At 39.3% G+C, this 16,180-nt stretch overlaps 1 protein-coding gene across 1 annotated transcript in view; it reads left to right on the plus strand.

The window, feature by feature from the left end:
- Positions 1-1,357: 1,357 nt before the first annotated feature.
- smpd2b (sphingomyelin phosphodiesterase 2b) overlaps positions 1,358-16,180 on the plus strand; it is a 29,950-nt gene continuing 15,127 nt past the window's right edge. Inside the window, exons 1-4 of the mRNA XM_061937162.1 lie at positions 1,358-1,617; positions 7,583-7,680; positions 13,866-13,962; positions 15,732-15,808. Of these exons, the coding sequence (XP_061793146.1) occupies positions 7,631-7,680; positions 13,866-13,962; positions 15,732-15,808 (224 nt within the window). The 5' untranslated portion in view covers positions 1,358-1,617; positions 7,583-7,630. The remainder of the gene's footprint in view (positions 1,618-7,582; positions 7,681-13,865; positions 13,963-15,731; positions 15,809-16,180) is intronic.

Genomic DNA, 16,180 nt, shown 5'->3' on the forward strand with positions numbered 1-16,180 from the left:
AGACATGCACCTGGGGAAGGGCCCCTCCCACCTCCAAAGACATGTACCCGGGGATAGGCCCCTCCCACCTCCAAGGGCATGCATCTGGGGATAGGCCCCTCCCACCTCCAAAGACATGCACCTGGGGATAGGCCCCTCCCACCTCTAAAGACATGCACCTGGGGCTAGGCCCCGCCCACCTCCAAAGACATGCACCCAAGGATAGGCCCCTCCCACCTCCAAAGACATGCACCTGGGGATAGGTTGATTGGCAACACTAAATGGTCCCTAGTGTGTGAATGTTGTCTGTCTATCTGTGTTGGCCCTGCGATGAGGTGGTGACTTGTCCAGGGTGTACCCCGCCTTACGCCCGATTGCATCTGAGATAGGCTCCAGCGACCCCGAAAGGGACAAGCAATAGAAAATAGATGGATGGATTTGTCCATTTTCAACTCATGACAATTATTTCTGCTGCACATTTTCCTTTAAAATAACATTTCTTGAACCTGAGGTCCGACTTCAGATTTTATTCGCTAGCTCATAGTTAAACTTAAAAAATGTCTTTAACACAATTTTTTCTGTGGACTTTTTGCATGTGCACTACAACCTCATCATTCTCATCCCATTGTGGGATAAATAAAGTCTATCCTATTAAAGTTGCGCGTTAGTAACAAGTTTGATGGCAAACACAAATAAAAAAAACTGCTGATATTGACGCACAATGAATGGTTATCGTGGGCTGATAGGAACTGCATATCCCAGAATGCCCCGGAAAAGGAAAAGAACTAGAAGCTGCTCAAACGCATAGTGTATGATCGTATTTGTCCACTTTGAACTCACGACATGATATTTAGTTGGCTCAATTATTTCTGATGCACATTTTCCCTTAAAATAACATTTATTGAACCTAAGGTCATACTTCAGATTTCATTAGCTCGCTCATAATTAAACTTTAAAAAAAAAAAATTCATTTTTGTTTTTCCAAAATGGTGCTGCTGTTTTCTTTAACACGATTTTTTGGTGGACTTTTTGCATCTGCACTACAACCTCATCATTGTCATAAAGTTACGCATTAGTAACAAATTATATGGAAAACACAAATGATTAATAATTGAACTACATATCCCAGAACTCACCGGAAGCGAAAAAGAACCGGAAGCTGCTTTGAGGAGCTCAAACGCATAACACTTTTGTCATGCTTAAAACAAACGATCATTTTCAAATAATCATATTTAATTAAATTATATGTATCCTGCAGCGTATATACGATGAGTAGCATCATATTTTTTTAAATACATGAATAGGTACCGTTTAAAGCCGAACATCAAATCGGGTTCCCACTTATTTTGAAAGGAATAAGTCAGACCGGATGTGAGGTCATCATCGTTTGGGCCAAAAAGACTGTCCTGGGACGTAAACATCCCTTTAATGTTTATATATTATATATATAATATTTCAACGCGGCTTGAATGTTTTGCTGAGCGTCACAAAGCAACTGAAAATGACGTTTTTGTTCCTACGAATTCCTTTGGAGCGAAATGTTTTATCCTTCGAGTCGCTTTGTCCAGCCGGAAGTCTTTGACACTCACGTCTAACTTTGCAAGCTTTCACTGCAGTTCGTCTTGTAAAGTTGCTCAGGTAAGTTTGAATTATTCATTTCTTGACTCTCTTATAAAGTCATTGTTGGCGTCGCTTCAGTTTTTAACGCCATTGTGTAATAATACAATGACTTTAGCACGTGACTCGTCATTCATTCATTGTCTGCCAGCTAGAGTCGGAATAAAAACACCTACTGTTTACATCCAAACTATTGTTCTACTTTCTCTTGAAAAACACCTACTGTTTACATCCAAACTATTGTTCTACTTTCTCTTGAAAAACACCTACTGTTTATATCCAAACTATTGTTGTTCTTTCTCTTGAAAAACACCTACTGTTTGTATCCAAACAATTATTGTTCTTTCTCTTGAAAAACACCTACTGTTTATATCCAAACTATTGTTGTTCTTTCTCTTGAAAAACACCTACTGTTTACATCCAAACTTGTTGTTGTTCTTTCTCTTGAAAAACACCTACTGTTTACATCCAAACTATTGTTGTTATTTCTCTTGAAAGACACCTGCTGTTTACATTGAAACTATTGTTCTTCTTTCTTTTGAAAGACACCTACTGTTTACATCCAAACTATTGTTCTTTCTCTTGAAAAACACCTACTGTTTATATCCAAACTATTGTTGTTCTTTCTCTTGAAAAACACCTACTGTTTACATCCAAACTATTGTTGTTCTTTCTCTTGAAAAACACCTACTGTTTACATCCAAACTATTGTTGTTATTTCTCTTGAAAGACACCTGCTGTTTACATTGAAACTATTGTTCTTCTTTCTTTTGAAAGACACCTACTGTTTACATCCAAACTATTGTTCTTTCTCTTGAAAGACACTTATTGTTTACATCCAAACTATTGTTGTTTCTCTTGGAAAAACACCTACTGTTTACATCCAAACTGTTGTACTTTCTCTTGAAAAACACCTACTGTTTACATCCAAACTATTGTTCTTTCTCTTGAAAAACACCTACTGTTTACCTACTGTTTTCATCCAAACTATTGTTCTTTCTCTTGAAAAACACCTACTGTTTACATCCAAACTATTGTTCTACTTAATCTTGAAAAACACCTACTGTTTACATCCAAACTATTGTTCTTCTTTCTCTTGAAAACATCTACTGTTTACATCGATGACGCCATGTTTACATCGATGTTTTCGGCCAGTTTACATCGATGACACCTACTGTTTGCATCAAAACTAGTGTTCTTTCTCTTAAAAGGGCAACTTTAATTCAGCACAACGTCAACTTTTAGTAAAATTAGTAACCTTTGTTTCCCCTTTTTCACCCTTGGGTCCCGAAATGGTCACTCATAAATAAGTGTTATAGATATGTAATGTTTACTTGTTTTTTTTACTCTCGCCACATCAAATCTTTACACCAATGTCAGCGATTCATTGTCAATAAAAAGTATTAAACGCCATTAAATGGATTTTGTGAAAATGAAGGCCATAAATGGTATTAAAAAGCGCTACATTTGATGTCCAGTCATTAAAAAGTCGTAAAAAGGGGTGAACTGAACATGCTATTAGCTATAGCAAGTCAGCCATTTAAAGGCAGGCAGCAATTAACGGTGCCAAATGTCATTGGCGTGGCCAACAAAGCAACTTCTGCTGTTGCCACGACGACGCCACCACAACTGGCAGCTGCTGCTACCACTACAGAAAAAAAAAATCAGTTACTGTATAATAGACTGTATTTATATTATTCACATGTTTATTGTCTATTGTGAGCAAACTGTGGTGCTGAATTTTCCCCAGGGATCAATAAAGTACTTTCTATTCTATTCTAAATATTTGGCTGAGGTAATGACGGCTTTTAACAACTGTTTTAATGCATTGTTCTTTTTGAGCTAGTACACTTTTATTAGGCCACACCTTTTATTAATAAGTCCCAAAACAGTCCCGTGTCATTCAAGTTGAATAGAAATGTAAATAGAAATGTTTTAAAATCATCAAAACGACAGTATGTGGTTACATGGGAACAAACACCTCACTGACAGTGATAGGTGGCAGATCAAACAATGAAAATGTATTCTATTACAAACTCCGTTTCCATATGAGTTGGGAAATTGTGTTAGATGTAAATATAAACGGAATACAATGATTTGCAAATCATTTTCAACCCATATTCAGTTGAATATGCTACAAAGACAACATATTTGATGTTCAAACTCATAAACTTTTTTTTTTTTTTTGCAAATAATCATTAACTTTAAAATTTGATGCCAGCAACACGTGACAAAGAAGTTGGGAAAGGTGGCAATAAATACTGATAAAGTTGAGGAATGCTCATCAAACACTTATTTGGAACATCATTGCACGTAAGCGGCATGGCCGGAAACCAACATTGAATGACAACCAACATTGAATGACCGTGACCTTCCATCTAAGGCTGAAACGACGCGTCGACGTAGTCGACGTCATCGGTTACGTAAATACGTCGACGTCGTTTTTATGCGTCGACGCGTCGCATATTTACGTCACACTGCCGTCATGGCGGAGCGCAAAGCAGACGATGCGAGCGGTGCGAGCGAGGGGAAAAAAGCACGCCAAAAGTCGTCAAAAGTGTGGGAGTATTTCAATAAACGGCCTTATAATGTTGTAGCGGCGAACAGCTGTCTCGTCAGCTGACGCGCGAGCTCGCAACCGTGGCTGTTTAGCAACCAGCCAAACCCCACTTAATAAAATTATATTTTATCTTAGAGCACATCCGCATCCCTATTCACCTAGGCAACCCCAGGAAATGTATATAATTCGGCATTATTTCGGCCAGTCGGCTTATATGATCAGAGCCGATCATTTTACGTTCACGCGTTGTGTGCATGTAGCGTGCTTAGTCTGGAGGCTAAATACACACAGTGTGTTATGTAACTGTTGTTTAGTGTTGATATTCTTTGCTTAGTTTGATAAATGTTGTAGCAGTTTGCTTCATCAGGAGGGTGAAGTCGCTCAACTTCAAGTGTTGGATTTAACTGTGTTGGATCATTGGCTGCTGGTGAGGCAATGAAAAAGGGGCATTTTTCTACCAGTAGACAGCGTTTAAGATTAAGTGTTTCACTGCTAAATTAATAATATATTTATATTGAATATGGATTTTAAATATGTATCTAAATAGGTGGTTAATTGGTTAGGTATTTATGTATTTGCATATTGGGTTTTCTGCTGCATTTATCTATTGTGTTTCTGTGTTTAAATGTATTTTATATGTATCTTGGTGCATTTATGTTGAGACAATTTATTTAAAATCTGTTTTAACTTAAAGGGAAAAGATGTGTCCATTTTCTTGCACTTGTTTAATGGTTAAGAGTTTGATAGCCTAATTAATAATTGTAAATTATGGTATTGATAATTGGGTGATTTTTTACAGCATGTTTATCTTGTGGTGTTTTGTCCTTAAAGGTTTTTCACCTACTAAAGAAGCTAAAGGCTACTAAATGCTACTAAAGACAGCTAATGACAGCTAAAGAAACTAAAGTCTACTAACACTGCTAAAGACTGCTAAAAAGACTAAAGAAGAAAAAAGAAGCTGTTTCTTCGTTGGAAAAACTGTTGCAAACTAAAGGAAAATAAAAGGAATAAGTAACTACGGTCTGGTCTTTTGAGTGAAATCCAGAAGCCACATTCAGCATTGGTACATCCCTTCAAGTGTGGGATAAGCACAGCGAAAAAAGCAAAACACTTGACAGTTGTTGTATGCACACTGTGTCGAGCGGAAATGGCCTATCATAGCAGCACAATGGCTATGAAGGAACATTTGAAAAGAAAACACCCGACAGCGTTCTTGCCATCACCATCAACTAGTCAATCGTCCGCGTGAGTATACGTTGTCATCATTACACAAAAACATGAATGTGTCATTTGTATCTGCGTTGTAAATTCATAAACTAAAACACTGTTTCGCTCTGAGAGGCGCGTTTGGCGTGCCTGTTCAGTGTTTACAAAGACGCGCTCCTCTTTAACGCTAACGTTAACTAGTTGTGCAAATAGCTTTTACAACATTAACAGTTACATATACTATGTACAAACCAACAATTAACTTTCACTTTAATCATACTATCATTGTTGTGTTATTAAGCAAAATAAGCAATACTTTTACTTTTGTTGAAATGTTTACACTGTTACAGAATATTTCCTTTTGCACTTTTTTGTATTGGATGTTTATCTTTATTTTTGCACATTTTAAAGCAAAATAAGCAATACTTTTACTTTTGAAATGCTTATACTACTGCAGAATATTAAGATTTGCACTGGATGTTTACTTTTATATTTGCACATTAAAAAGCAAATAAGCTACTTTTAATTTTGTTAAATGTTAAAAGTTTTAAATGTTTACATTGTTACAGAATATTTTGTCATGTTGTTGTCAATGTTGACTGAGTGGCCATACTTTTTTTTTTGGAAATAAAAGTCATGCCTTTTGAAAAAACTGGCCAACATTTATTTTTTCATCTTCATTTTAAATAAAAAAAATAATCGGTAAAAGGAAAAATAATCTATAGATTAATCGAAAAAAATAATCTATAGATTAACCGATTAATCGAAAAAATAATCTATAGATTAATCGATAGAAAAATAATCGTTAGCTGCAGCCTTACTTCCATCCCTCAGACGGCACTGTATCAAAACCGACAGCAATCTCTAAAGGATATCACCACATGGGCTCAGGAACACTTCAGAAAACCACTGTCACTAAATACAGTTGGTCGCTACATCTGTAAGTGCAAGTTAAAGCTCTACTATGCAAAGCCAAAGCCATTTATCAACAACACCCAGAAACGCCGCCGGCTTCTCTGGGCCCGAGATCATCTAAGATGGACTCATGCAAAGTGGAAACGTGTTCTGTGGTCTGACGAGTCCGCATTTCAAATTGTTTTTGGAAATATTCGACATTGTGTCATCCGGACCAAAGGGGAAGCGAACCATCCAGACTGTTATCGACGCAAAGTTGAAAAGGCAGCATGTGTGATGGTATGGGGGTGCATTAGTGCCCAAGGCATGGGTAACTTGCACATCTGTGAAGGCACCATTAATGCTGAAAGGTACATACAGGTTTTGGAACAACATATGCTGCCATCTAAGCGCCGTCTTTTTCATGGACGCCCATGCTTATTTCAGCAAGACAATGCCAAGCCACATTCAGCACGTGTTACAAGAGCGTGGCTTCGTAAAGGAAGAGTGCGGGTACTTTCCTGGCCTGCCTGCAGTCCAGACCTGTCTCCCATCGAAAATGTGTGGCGCATTATGAAGTGTAAAATACGACAGCGGAGACCCCGGACTGTTGAACGACTGAAGCTCTACATAAAACAAGAATGGGAAAGAATTCCACTTTCAAAGCTTCAACAATTAGTTTCCTCAGTTCCCAAACGTTTATTGAGTGTTGTTAAAAGGAAAGGCCATGTAACACAGTGGTGAACATGCCCTTTTCCAACTACTTTGGAACGTGTTGCAGCCATGAAATTCTAAGTTCATTATTATTTGCCAAAAAATATATAGTTTATGAGTTTGAACATCAAATATGTTGTCTTTGTAGCATATTCAACTGAATATGGCTTGAAAATGATTTGCAAATCATTGTATTCCGTTTATATTTACATCTAACACAATTTCCCAACTCATATGGAAACGGGGTTTGTATATTCAGATGATTTGCAACAACTGGCATTTCTCCTTTTTCTATTTGGGCCCCTCGTGACCCAGCGTTGCCAGGTCAGCTCCTTTCACACACAAAACACTCACACAGTGACGTCGCTCTTTTGCACTGGTGCTGCAACGTAGGCGGTGACAACTACCCTCACACCTCCTTTATATAGCCATAGAACACCTCAACGTAGGCGGTGACAACTACCCTCACACCTCCTTTAAATAACCATAAAACACCTGGTTTATATAACCATATAACACCTGGTCTATATAACCATAGAATACATCTCAAACTCTGTCAGCTGTGCAGAAGTCTCACTTTAGTCGCTGACTGTGCACTTTTTCATTTATTAGTGAAGTCAGCTGATTAGCAGACTGGAGGATTGTTGTGGCAGCATCACCATGGATCAGACCCAGGCCATCACCATCCAGGTCTTCTCTCTCAACTGCTGGTGAGCACACACACACACACACACACAAATAAATAAATAGTCATGGTCTTTGACTTTTAGTCAGTATTTTACTTGTAGTCATGGTCTTTGACTTATAGTCATGGTCTTTGACTTTAGTCAGTATTTTACTTTTAGTCATGGTCTTTGACTTTGAGTCATGGTCTTTGACTTTGAGTCATGGTCTTTGACTCAAGTCATGGTCTTTGACTCAAGTCATGGTCTTTGACTTTAAATAGTCATGGTCTTTGACTTTGAGTCATGGTCTTTGACTCAAGTCATGGTCTTTGACTCAAGTCATGGTATTTGACTCAAGTCATGGTCTTTGACTTTAAATAGTCATGGTCTTTGACTTTAAATAGTCATGGTCTTTGACTTTAAATAGTCATGGTCTTTGACTTTTAGTCACGGTCTTTGACTTTTAGTCACGGTCTTTTGACTTTTAGTCATGGTCTTTGACTCAAGTCATGGTCTTTCACTTTTAGTCATGGTCTTTGACTCAAGTCATGGTCTTTGACTTTTAGTCATGGTCTTTGACTTTTAGTCATGGTCTGTGACTTTTAGCCATGGTCTTTGGCTTTTAGTCATGGTCTTTGGCTTTTAGTCATGGTCTTTGACTTTTAGCCATGGTCTTTGACTCAAGTCATGGTCTTTGACTTTTAGTCATAATCTTTGACTTTTAGTCATGGTCTTTCACTCAGGTCATGGTCTTTGACTTATAGTCATGGCCTTTGACTCAAGTCATGGCCTTTGACTTTTAGTCACGGTCTTTGACTTTTAGTCACGGTCTTTGACACTGTTCAGACCTCCTGAGCCTCCACCAACCCGCAGGAACACGTGTTTGTTTCCATCAAACGGAGAATGAAACTTGTCTCACACCTTTTTGTGTTTTCTTTGTCTTTGAGAGCGGTTGCCATGGACTTTGTTCATGAACAAACTTAAACACATGCTTGAATCACAGCTGACATGATGCTTTAGTTTACAGAGGAGTCCATGTCAGAATATACTTTAGTCCCACATGATGGATCTCACTACATGTCAGCTGCCTGCCCTGACCTTCACCTTGGCATCGACAACTGCTGAAGGTTGTTCAAATTTCTTTAAGTAGTGCTTCTCAAACTTGTATCACCGTGAGACAGACATTAAAATACAGTAGTGTAGTAGACCTAAGTATTCATTAAGTACCACCATAATGACAACATTAAATACAGTAGTGTAGTAGACCTAAGTATTCATTAAGTACCACCATAATGACAACATTAAATACAGTAGTGTAGTAGACCTAAGTATTCATTAAGTACCACCATAATGACATCATTAAATACAGTAGTGTAGTAGACCTAAGTATTCATTAAGTACCACCATAATGACAACATTAAATACAGTAGTGTAGTAGACCTAAGTATTCATTAAGTACCACCATAATGACAACATTAAATACAGTAGTGTAGTAGACCTAAGTATTCATTAAGTACCACCATAATGACAACATTAAATACAATAGTGTAGTAGACCTAAGTATTCATTAAGTACCACCATAATGACAACATTAAATCCAGTAGTGTAGTAGACCTAAGTATTCATTAAGTACCACCATAATGACAACATTAAATACAGTAGTGTGGTAGACCTAAGTATTCATTAAGTACCACCATAATGACAACATTAAATACAGTAGTGTAGTAGACCTAAGTATTCATTAAGTACCACCATAATGACATTAAATACAGTAGTGTAGTAGACCTAAGTATTCATTAAGTACCACCATAATGACATCATTAAATACAGTAGTGTAGTAGACCTAAGTATTCATTAAGTACCACCATAATGACAACATTAAATACAGTAGTGTAGTAGACCTAAGTATTCATTAAGTACCACCATAAAGACAACATTAAATACAGTAGTGTGGTAGACCTAAGTATTCATTAAGTACCACCATAATGACAACATTAAATACAGTAGTGTAGTAGACCTAAGTATTCATTAAGTACCACCATAATGACAACATTAAATACAGTAGTGTAGTAGACCTAAGTATTCATTAAGTACCACCATAATGACAACATTAAATACAGTAGTGTGGTAGACCTAAGTATTCATTAAGTACCACCATAATGACAACATTAAATACAGTAGTGTAGTAGACCTAAGTATTCATTAAGTACCACCATAATGACATTAAATACAGTAGTGTAGTAGACCTAAGTATTCTTTAAGTACCACCATAATGACATCATTAAATACAGTAGTGTAGTAGACCTAAGTATTCATTAAGTACCACCATAATGACAACATTAAATACAGTAGTGTAGTAGACCTAAGTATTCATTAAGTACCACCATAATGACAACATTAAATACAGTAGTGTAGTAGACCTAAGTATTCATTAAGTACCACCATAATGACAACATTAAATACAGTAGTGTAGTACACCTAAGTATTCATTAAGTACCACCATAATGACAACATTAAATACAGTAGTGTAGTAGACCTAAGTATTCATTAAGTACCACCATAATGACATCATTAAATACAGTAGTGTGGTAGACCTAAGTATTCATTAAGTACCACCATAATGACAACATTGAATACAGTAGTGTGGTAGACCTAAGTATTCATTAAGTACCACCATAATGACAACATTAAATACAGTAGTGTGGTAGACCTAAGTATTCATTAAGTACCACCATAATGACAACATTAAATACAGTAGTGTAGTAGACCTAAGTATTCATTAGGTACCACCATAATGACATCATTAAATACAGTAGTGTAGTAGACCTAAGTAGTCATTAAGTACCACTATATAAATAAACATTGATTGAAACATTGAATGACAACATTAAATACAGTGGTGTAGTAGATATAAGTATTCATTAAAAAAGGTTACAGAATATTTAATATTTTGTCCACTGTAACATGACACACAGTTTGAACAGTAACACTGTTTGAATGTGTGATTATTTGGTGTACCACTAGTGGTAAGCGTACCACAGTTTGAGAATCACAAATTGCTAAATCATGTGTTCTTCTATACTAATTTGTATTATGCAGAACTATTCAAATAGTTCTACATGAAACCCCATTATAAAGCAAGATCTCAAACATCGTTACTTGTCCTCCTAGTCCTCAGTAGGCCTGCAGGATCTTGATTTTAAAAAAATAAATACATTTAAATTGTTTGAATACTTTATACCAAAAAAGTGCGGAATAACTGTTTGCATACTTGTGACGTTAGCATGCCAATGTTTTGTTGCTAGAGTCTCTTATATTAGCACGCTAACGTTTTTTGCTAGCTTTGTTGCTACTTTCTATGTGTACACCAACAAATACTGCATTTGACTATTTCTTTTTTTTTTTTTTTTTTTTTTTTTTTTTTGTGTCTGTCCTGTCCAGCTTCTCAGGCAAATCATATAGTTGATGTAGATGCCCATGTCGGCTGTTCAGATTTACTTTACAAAAGAGAAGTGTAGGATACTTCTCTTGTTGCCTTATTTGTATTTGACTTTATTAAATGTATTTATATTATCATTTAGTGCAGCCGGGCCGGAGCAGGAGGGGATAGAAAGAGAAAAAAAAAGAAGACAGAGGGGGAAATTGTGGGGACAAAAGGGGGATTAGACAGAGAGACAAAAACAACAACAGCAAACAACAACAACAACAACAATAGAGCAACATCAGCAAATATGACATGTACAAATATGATGGTAAAAGTAATAGCAAATAAGCAGTTAGCGAAAAATAAAAAATAATACAGAAATGACAATGAGCATTATTACACTACAAATGGATCAATACAAATACCAATAGAAATAGCGCTATTGATAATGAACAATACCAATAATTTACCTTTATTATCAACAATACAGTTGTTTAAATGCAACAATACATATACGTAATGATAACTTGAGATACGAAAGAATGCAGAAAAATGGAGGGGGAGAAAGAGAAGCAACCTACATTAACCTTGTAGATTGTTATAGTCACAATAGGTTAAGCTTTGTCAGTGTGCCATGTGTTACACCCAGTTTACCCTAGGGCAACAACGTTAATATATGTTTGATGAAACGTGATTATGTGCATGAGTGTAAGTATGCATATGTACTTGTATATGTACAGAATGTGTATATGTGTTTGTACAGTGAATGTATATGTACAGTATGTGTATGTGTATGTTTGTATATTGAATGTGCGTGTGGATGTACGAACATTAGGTAGGTAAATATGTACTGTATTTGTGTATGTATGTGGGAGCGTAGGTACCTATGTACGTATGTGAGCATATGTGAATTTGCATGTACAATACATTCGACTCCCAGAGTGCGTGGGAGCCAGAGCACGGCCCCATCACCCCCGAGAGCCCAACCCACAAACAGGAGGCGTGGTGCCCAGGGAACCAGGGACCACCGCCCCCACGCAGCCAAGCCGGCCAGCGACAGGAACCCCAGAGCCCGACCCACCGTACCGCCCACAAGGGCCAGCAGCAGGCCGCAGACAGACGCACCCGGCAGAGGACAGGGCACGAGAAAAGCAGGGGACAGCCAGACCCCAAGCCAGCGAGAGACCACACCCCACACGGGCAGAAAGGCGAGACGCCCCGCCCGAGGGACCCAGAGACTCCCCGCAACCGGACGGGAAGACCGCCCCCACCCCACCGGCAACCGGGCCCCCACGAGCCCACCCCCCACCCCCGGAGAGCGCGGCGAGGCCAGCCCCCGGCCACCCCACCCAAACCGGCCGCCGCAGGACCACCCAGGCACAGGGCCACGGGAACCACCCACCCCACCCGCAGGGACCCCAACGATGGAGATGGAACAACCAGCAACCGCCCCGCCGAGCCCCCCCCCCCTGAGGGAGGGGAAAAATTAAAAAATAATATTAATAAAATATATTAAAAAAATAAATAAATTAATTAATTTAAAAAAAAGAATTAAAAGAAGATCACAGACATGCTGACAAACAAGGTCACTACCCCAGCAACTGGCCGACTCGCAGCACCTCGGAATACTTTGCAGCACCAAGCTACCACAATAGACGCAGGGACTAGGCCCAACAGGCCCCAACCAAGACGGGCACCCGGAAGGGATGGACAGCGGGACCCAGGAGCTCCAGACACGCAGTTCGGATGCAGTAGCCTGAGGCGTCGACCCCCGTCTGACAGGCAGGCCCAGAGCGTACCCCCAGAAATATACATACATACATACATATATACATACACATACACACATACATGTATACATACCCACACATACACATATATACATATACATACACATATGTACACATACACATATATAAACATACATACATACACACACATATACATACATATACACAGTTCGTCAGCCCCGACAGCCATCACGCGCGCGCGCTGCCACCAGTCACAACATCAGCCACACCCCTGCACCAGACCCAGCAGCCACGGGCGCCCACCCCACAAACAAACGGCAGCAGAAACAGCAGCCGCAATAACCCCAGACAGCCAGCACCAGCCAATCAAATCAAAGCGATCAAAAAAAAACTGCGACCAGCAACCACACGCCACCAGGACCACGGAGACCAGCCGGCACCAGCCCGCCAGTCAGCCCGAACGCCAACACGCAAACAAGAGACACCAACAACCCCCCCAACCAAAAGGCCCCCCACCCCAACCCAAACCCGCACAAACACACCACCGCCCAAACAACCGAGACACAGCATCCAGACCAGACACGGGGGCTGCGCCGCCACCACACCAAGTCATTTGACTATTTCTTCTTACCCAGTCATGTGATAGCTACTTAACTAACATTAGCATGGCAACTTCCCCAGCTAATATTACACTTTTTTACTCTTAGTTCCGCATCCATTCACCTTAGTCATGTAACTTGGGATGTGACACTTGTTAACTGTGAATGTGCTAACGTTAGCATGCTAGCACGCTAACATTAAAGTGCTAACTTTTTTTTGCTAATTTTACACTTTTTTTCTCTAATTCCGCAGCCATACACCCATAACTTGGTATGTGAAACATGCTAACAGTTAATGTGTTTACGTTAGCATGTTAGCATGTTACTTTTAGACTGTCAATCCACATATTCTTGTCCCAAGGTGCCACACATTAGAACAATATGTAACAAATATTGATATTTTGTTTACAGCGTGCTCTTCTAAGCCTTTGTTTATACTTGCTATTGTGTTGTCAGGGGTGTGCGCTACATCAGCAAGCACTGTAGCCAGCGGTATGACATCATCGCTGACACGCTGCTCAGAGAAGAGCACGACATCGTCCTTCTGCAAGAGGTGTGGTCACACATCTTCACCTCGCTATTGTCATACGCTTAGTAATACACACTTCTAGCACACACTCCACATATCACTGTGTATGATAGTCTCATGTAGGTCTGACTTGTATGATAGTCTCATGTACAAACCCCGTTTCTATATGAGTTGGGAAATTGTGTTAGATGTAAATATAAACGGAATACAATGATTTGCAAATCCTTTTCAACCCATAATCAGTTGAATGCACTAAGACAAGATATTTGATGTTCAAACTGATAAACATTTTTTTTTTGCAAATAATAATTAACTTAGAATTTCATGGCTGCAACACGTGCCAAAGTAGTTGGGAAAGGGCATGTTCACCACTGTGTTACATGGCCTTTTCTTTTAACAACACTCAATAAACGATTGGGAACTGAGGAAACTAATTGTTAAAGCTTTGAAAGTGGAATTCTTATGTAGAGCTTCAGTCGTTCAACAGTCCGGGGTCTCCACTGTCGTATTTTACGCTTCATAATGCGCCACACATTTTCGATGGGAGACAGGTCTGGACTGCAGGCGGACCAGGAAAGTACCCGCACTCTTTTTTTACGAAGCCACGCTGTTGTAACACGTGCTGAATGTGGCTTGGCATTGTCTTGCTGAAATAAGCAGGGGCGTCCATGAAAAAGACGGCGCTTAGATGGCAGCATATGTTGTTCCAAAACCTGTATGTACCTTTCAGCATTAATGGTGCCTTCACAGATGTGTAAGTTACCCATGCCTTGAGCACTAATACACCCCCATACCATCACACATGCTGGCTTTTGAACTTTGCGTCGATAACAGTCTGGATGGTTCGCTTCCCCTTTGGTCCGGATGACACGATGTTGAATATTTCCAAAAACAATTTGAAATGTGGACTCGTCAGACCACAGAACACTTTTCCACTTTGCATGAGTCCATCTTAGATGATCTCGGGCCCAGAGAAGCCGGCGGTGTTTCTGGGTGTTGTTGATAAATGGCTTTGGCTTTGCATAGTAGAGCTTTAACTTGCACTTACAGATGTAGCGACCAACTGTATTTAGTGACAGTGGTTTTCTGAAGTGTTCCTGAGCCCATGTGGTGATATCCTTTAGAGATTGATGTCGGTTTTTGATACAGTGCCGTCTGAGGGATGGAAGGTCACCGTCATTCAATGTTGGTTTCCGGCCATGCCGCTTACGTGGAGTGATTTCTCCAGATTCTCTGAACCTTTTGATGATATTATGGAGCGTAGATGTTGAAATCCCTAAATTTCTTGCAATTGCACTTTGAGAAACGTTGTTCTTAAACTGTTTGACTATTTGCTCACGCAGTTGTGAACAAAGGGGTGTACCTCACCCCATCCTTTCTTGTGAAAGACTGAGCATTTTTTGGGAAGCTGTTTTTATACCCAATCATGGCACCCACCTGTTCCCAATTAGCCTGCACACCTGTGGGATGTTCCAAATAAGTGTTTGATGAGCATTCCTCAACTTTATCAGTATTTATTGCCACCTTTCCCAACTTCTTTGTCACGTGTTGCTGCCATCAAATTCTAAAGTTAATGATTATATGCAAAAAAAAAAATGTTTATGAGTTTGAACATCAAATATGTTGTCTTTGTAGCATATTCAACTGAATATGGGTTGAAAAGGATTTGCAAATCATTGTATTCCGTTTATATTTACATTTAACACAATTTCCCAACTCATATGGAAACGGGGTTTGTAGGTGTGACTTGTATGACAGTGTATGATAGTCTCATGTATTTTTGACTTCTCCAGGTGTGGAGTGAGAAGGACTACCTCTTCCTGAGGAAGAAACTGGCCAGTAGCCACTCCCACTCTCACTACTTCAAAAGGTATGTTCACCTCAAAATGCAAACTTGCAGGTGTAAAACATCCCTCTGATATGTTGGAACATTTGATTGATCGGCTGAAATGATTAGCACCTTAACTTAACTTACTTAACTTAACTCTGGCTTGACCCGCATACCACAGCCACTGATTGAGAGTCTCAATGTGATGCCTGCAACATGTTTCAAAAAAGCTGGCACAAGTGGCAAAAAAGAGTGACAGAGTTGAGGAATGCTCATCAAAGTCTTATTTGGAACATCCCACAGGTGAACAGGCTAATTGGGAACAGGTGGGTGCCATGATTGGGTATAAAAGCAGCTTCCATGAAATGCTCAGTCATTCACAAACAAGGACGGGGCGAGGGTCACCACTTTGTC

This window comes from Nerophis lumbriciformis, linkage group LG03, assembly GCF_033978685.3.
Source record: "Nerophis lumbriciformis linkage group LG03, RoL_Nlum_v2.1, whole genome shotgun sequence".
Classification (NCBI taxonomy): Eukaryota; Metazoa; Chordata; class Actinopteri; order Syngnathiformes; family Syngnathidae; genus Nerophis; species Nerophis lumbriciformis.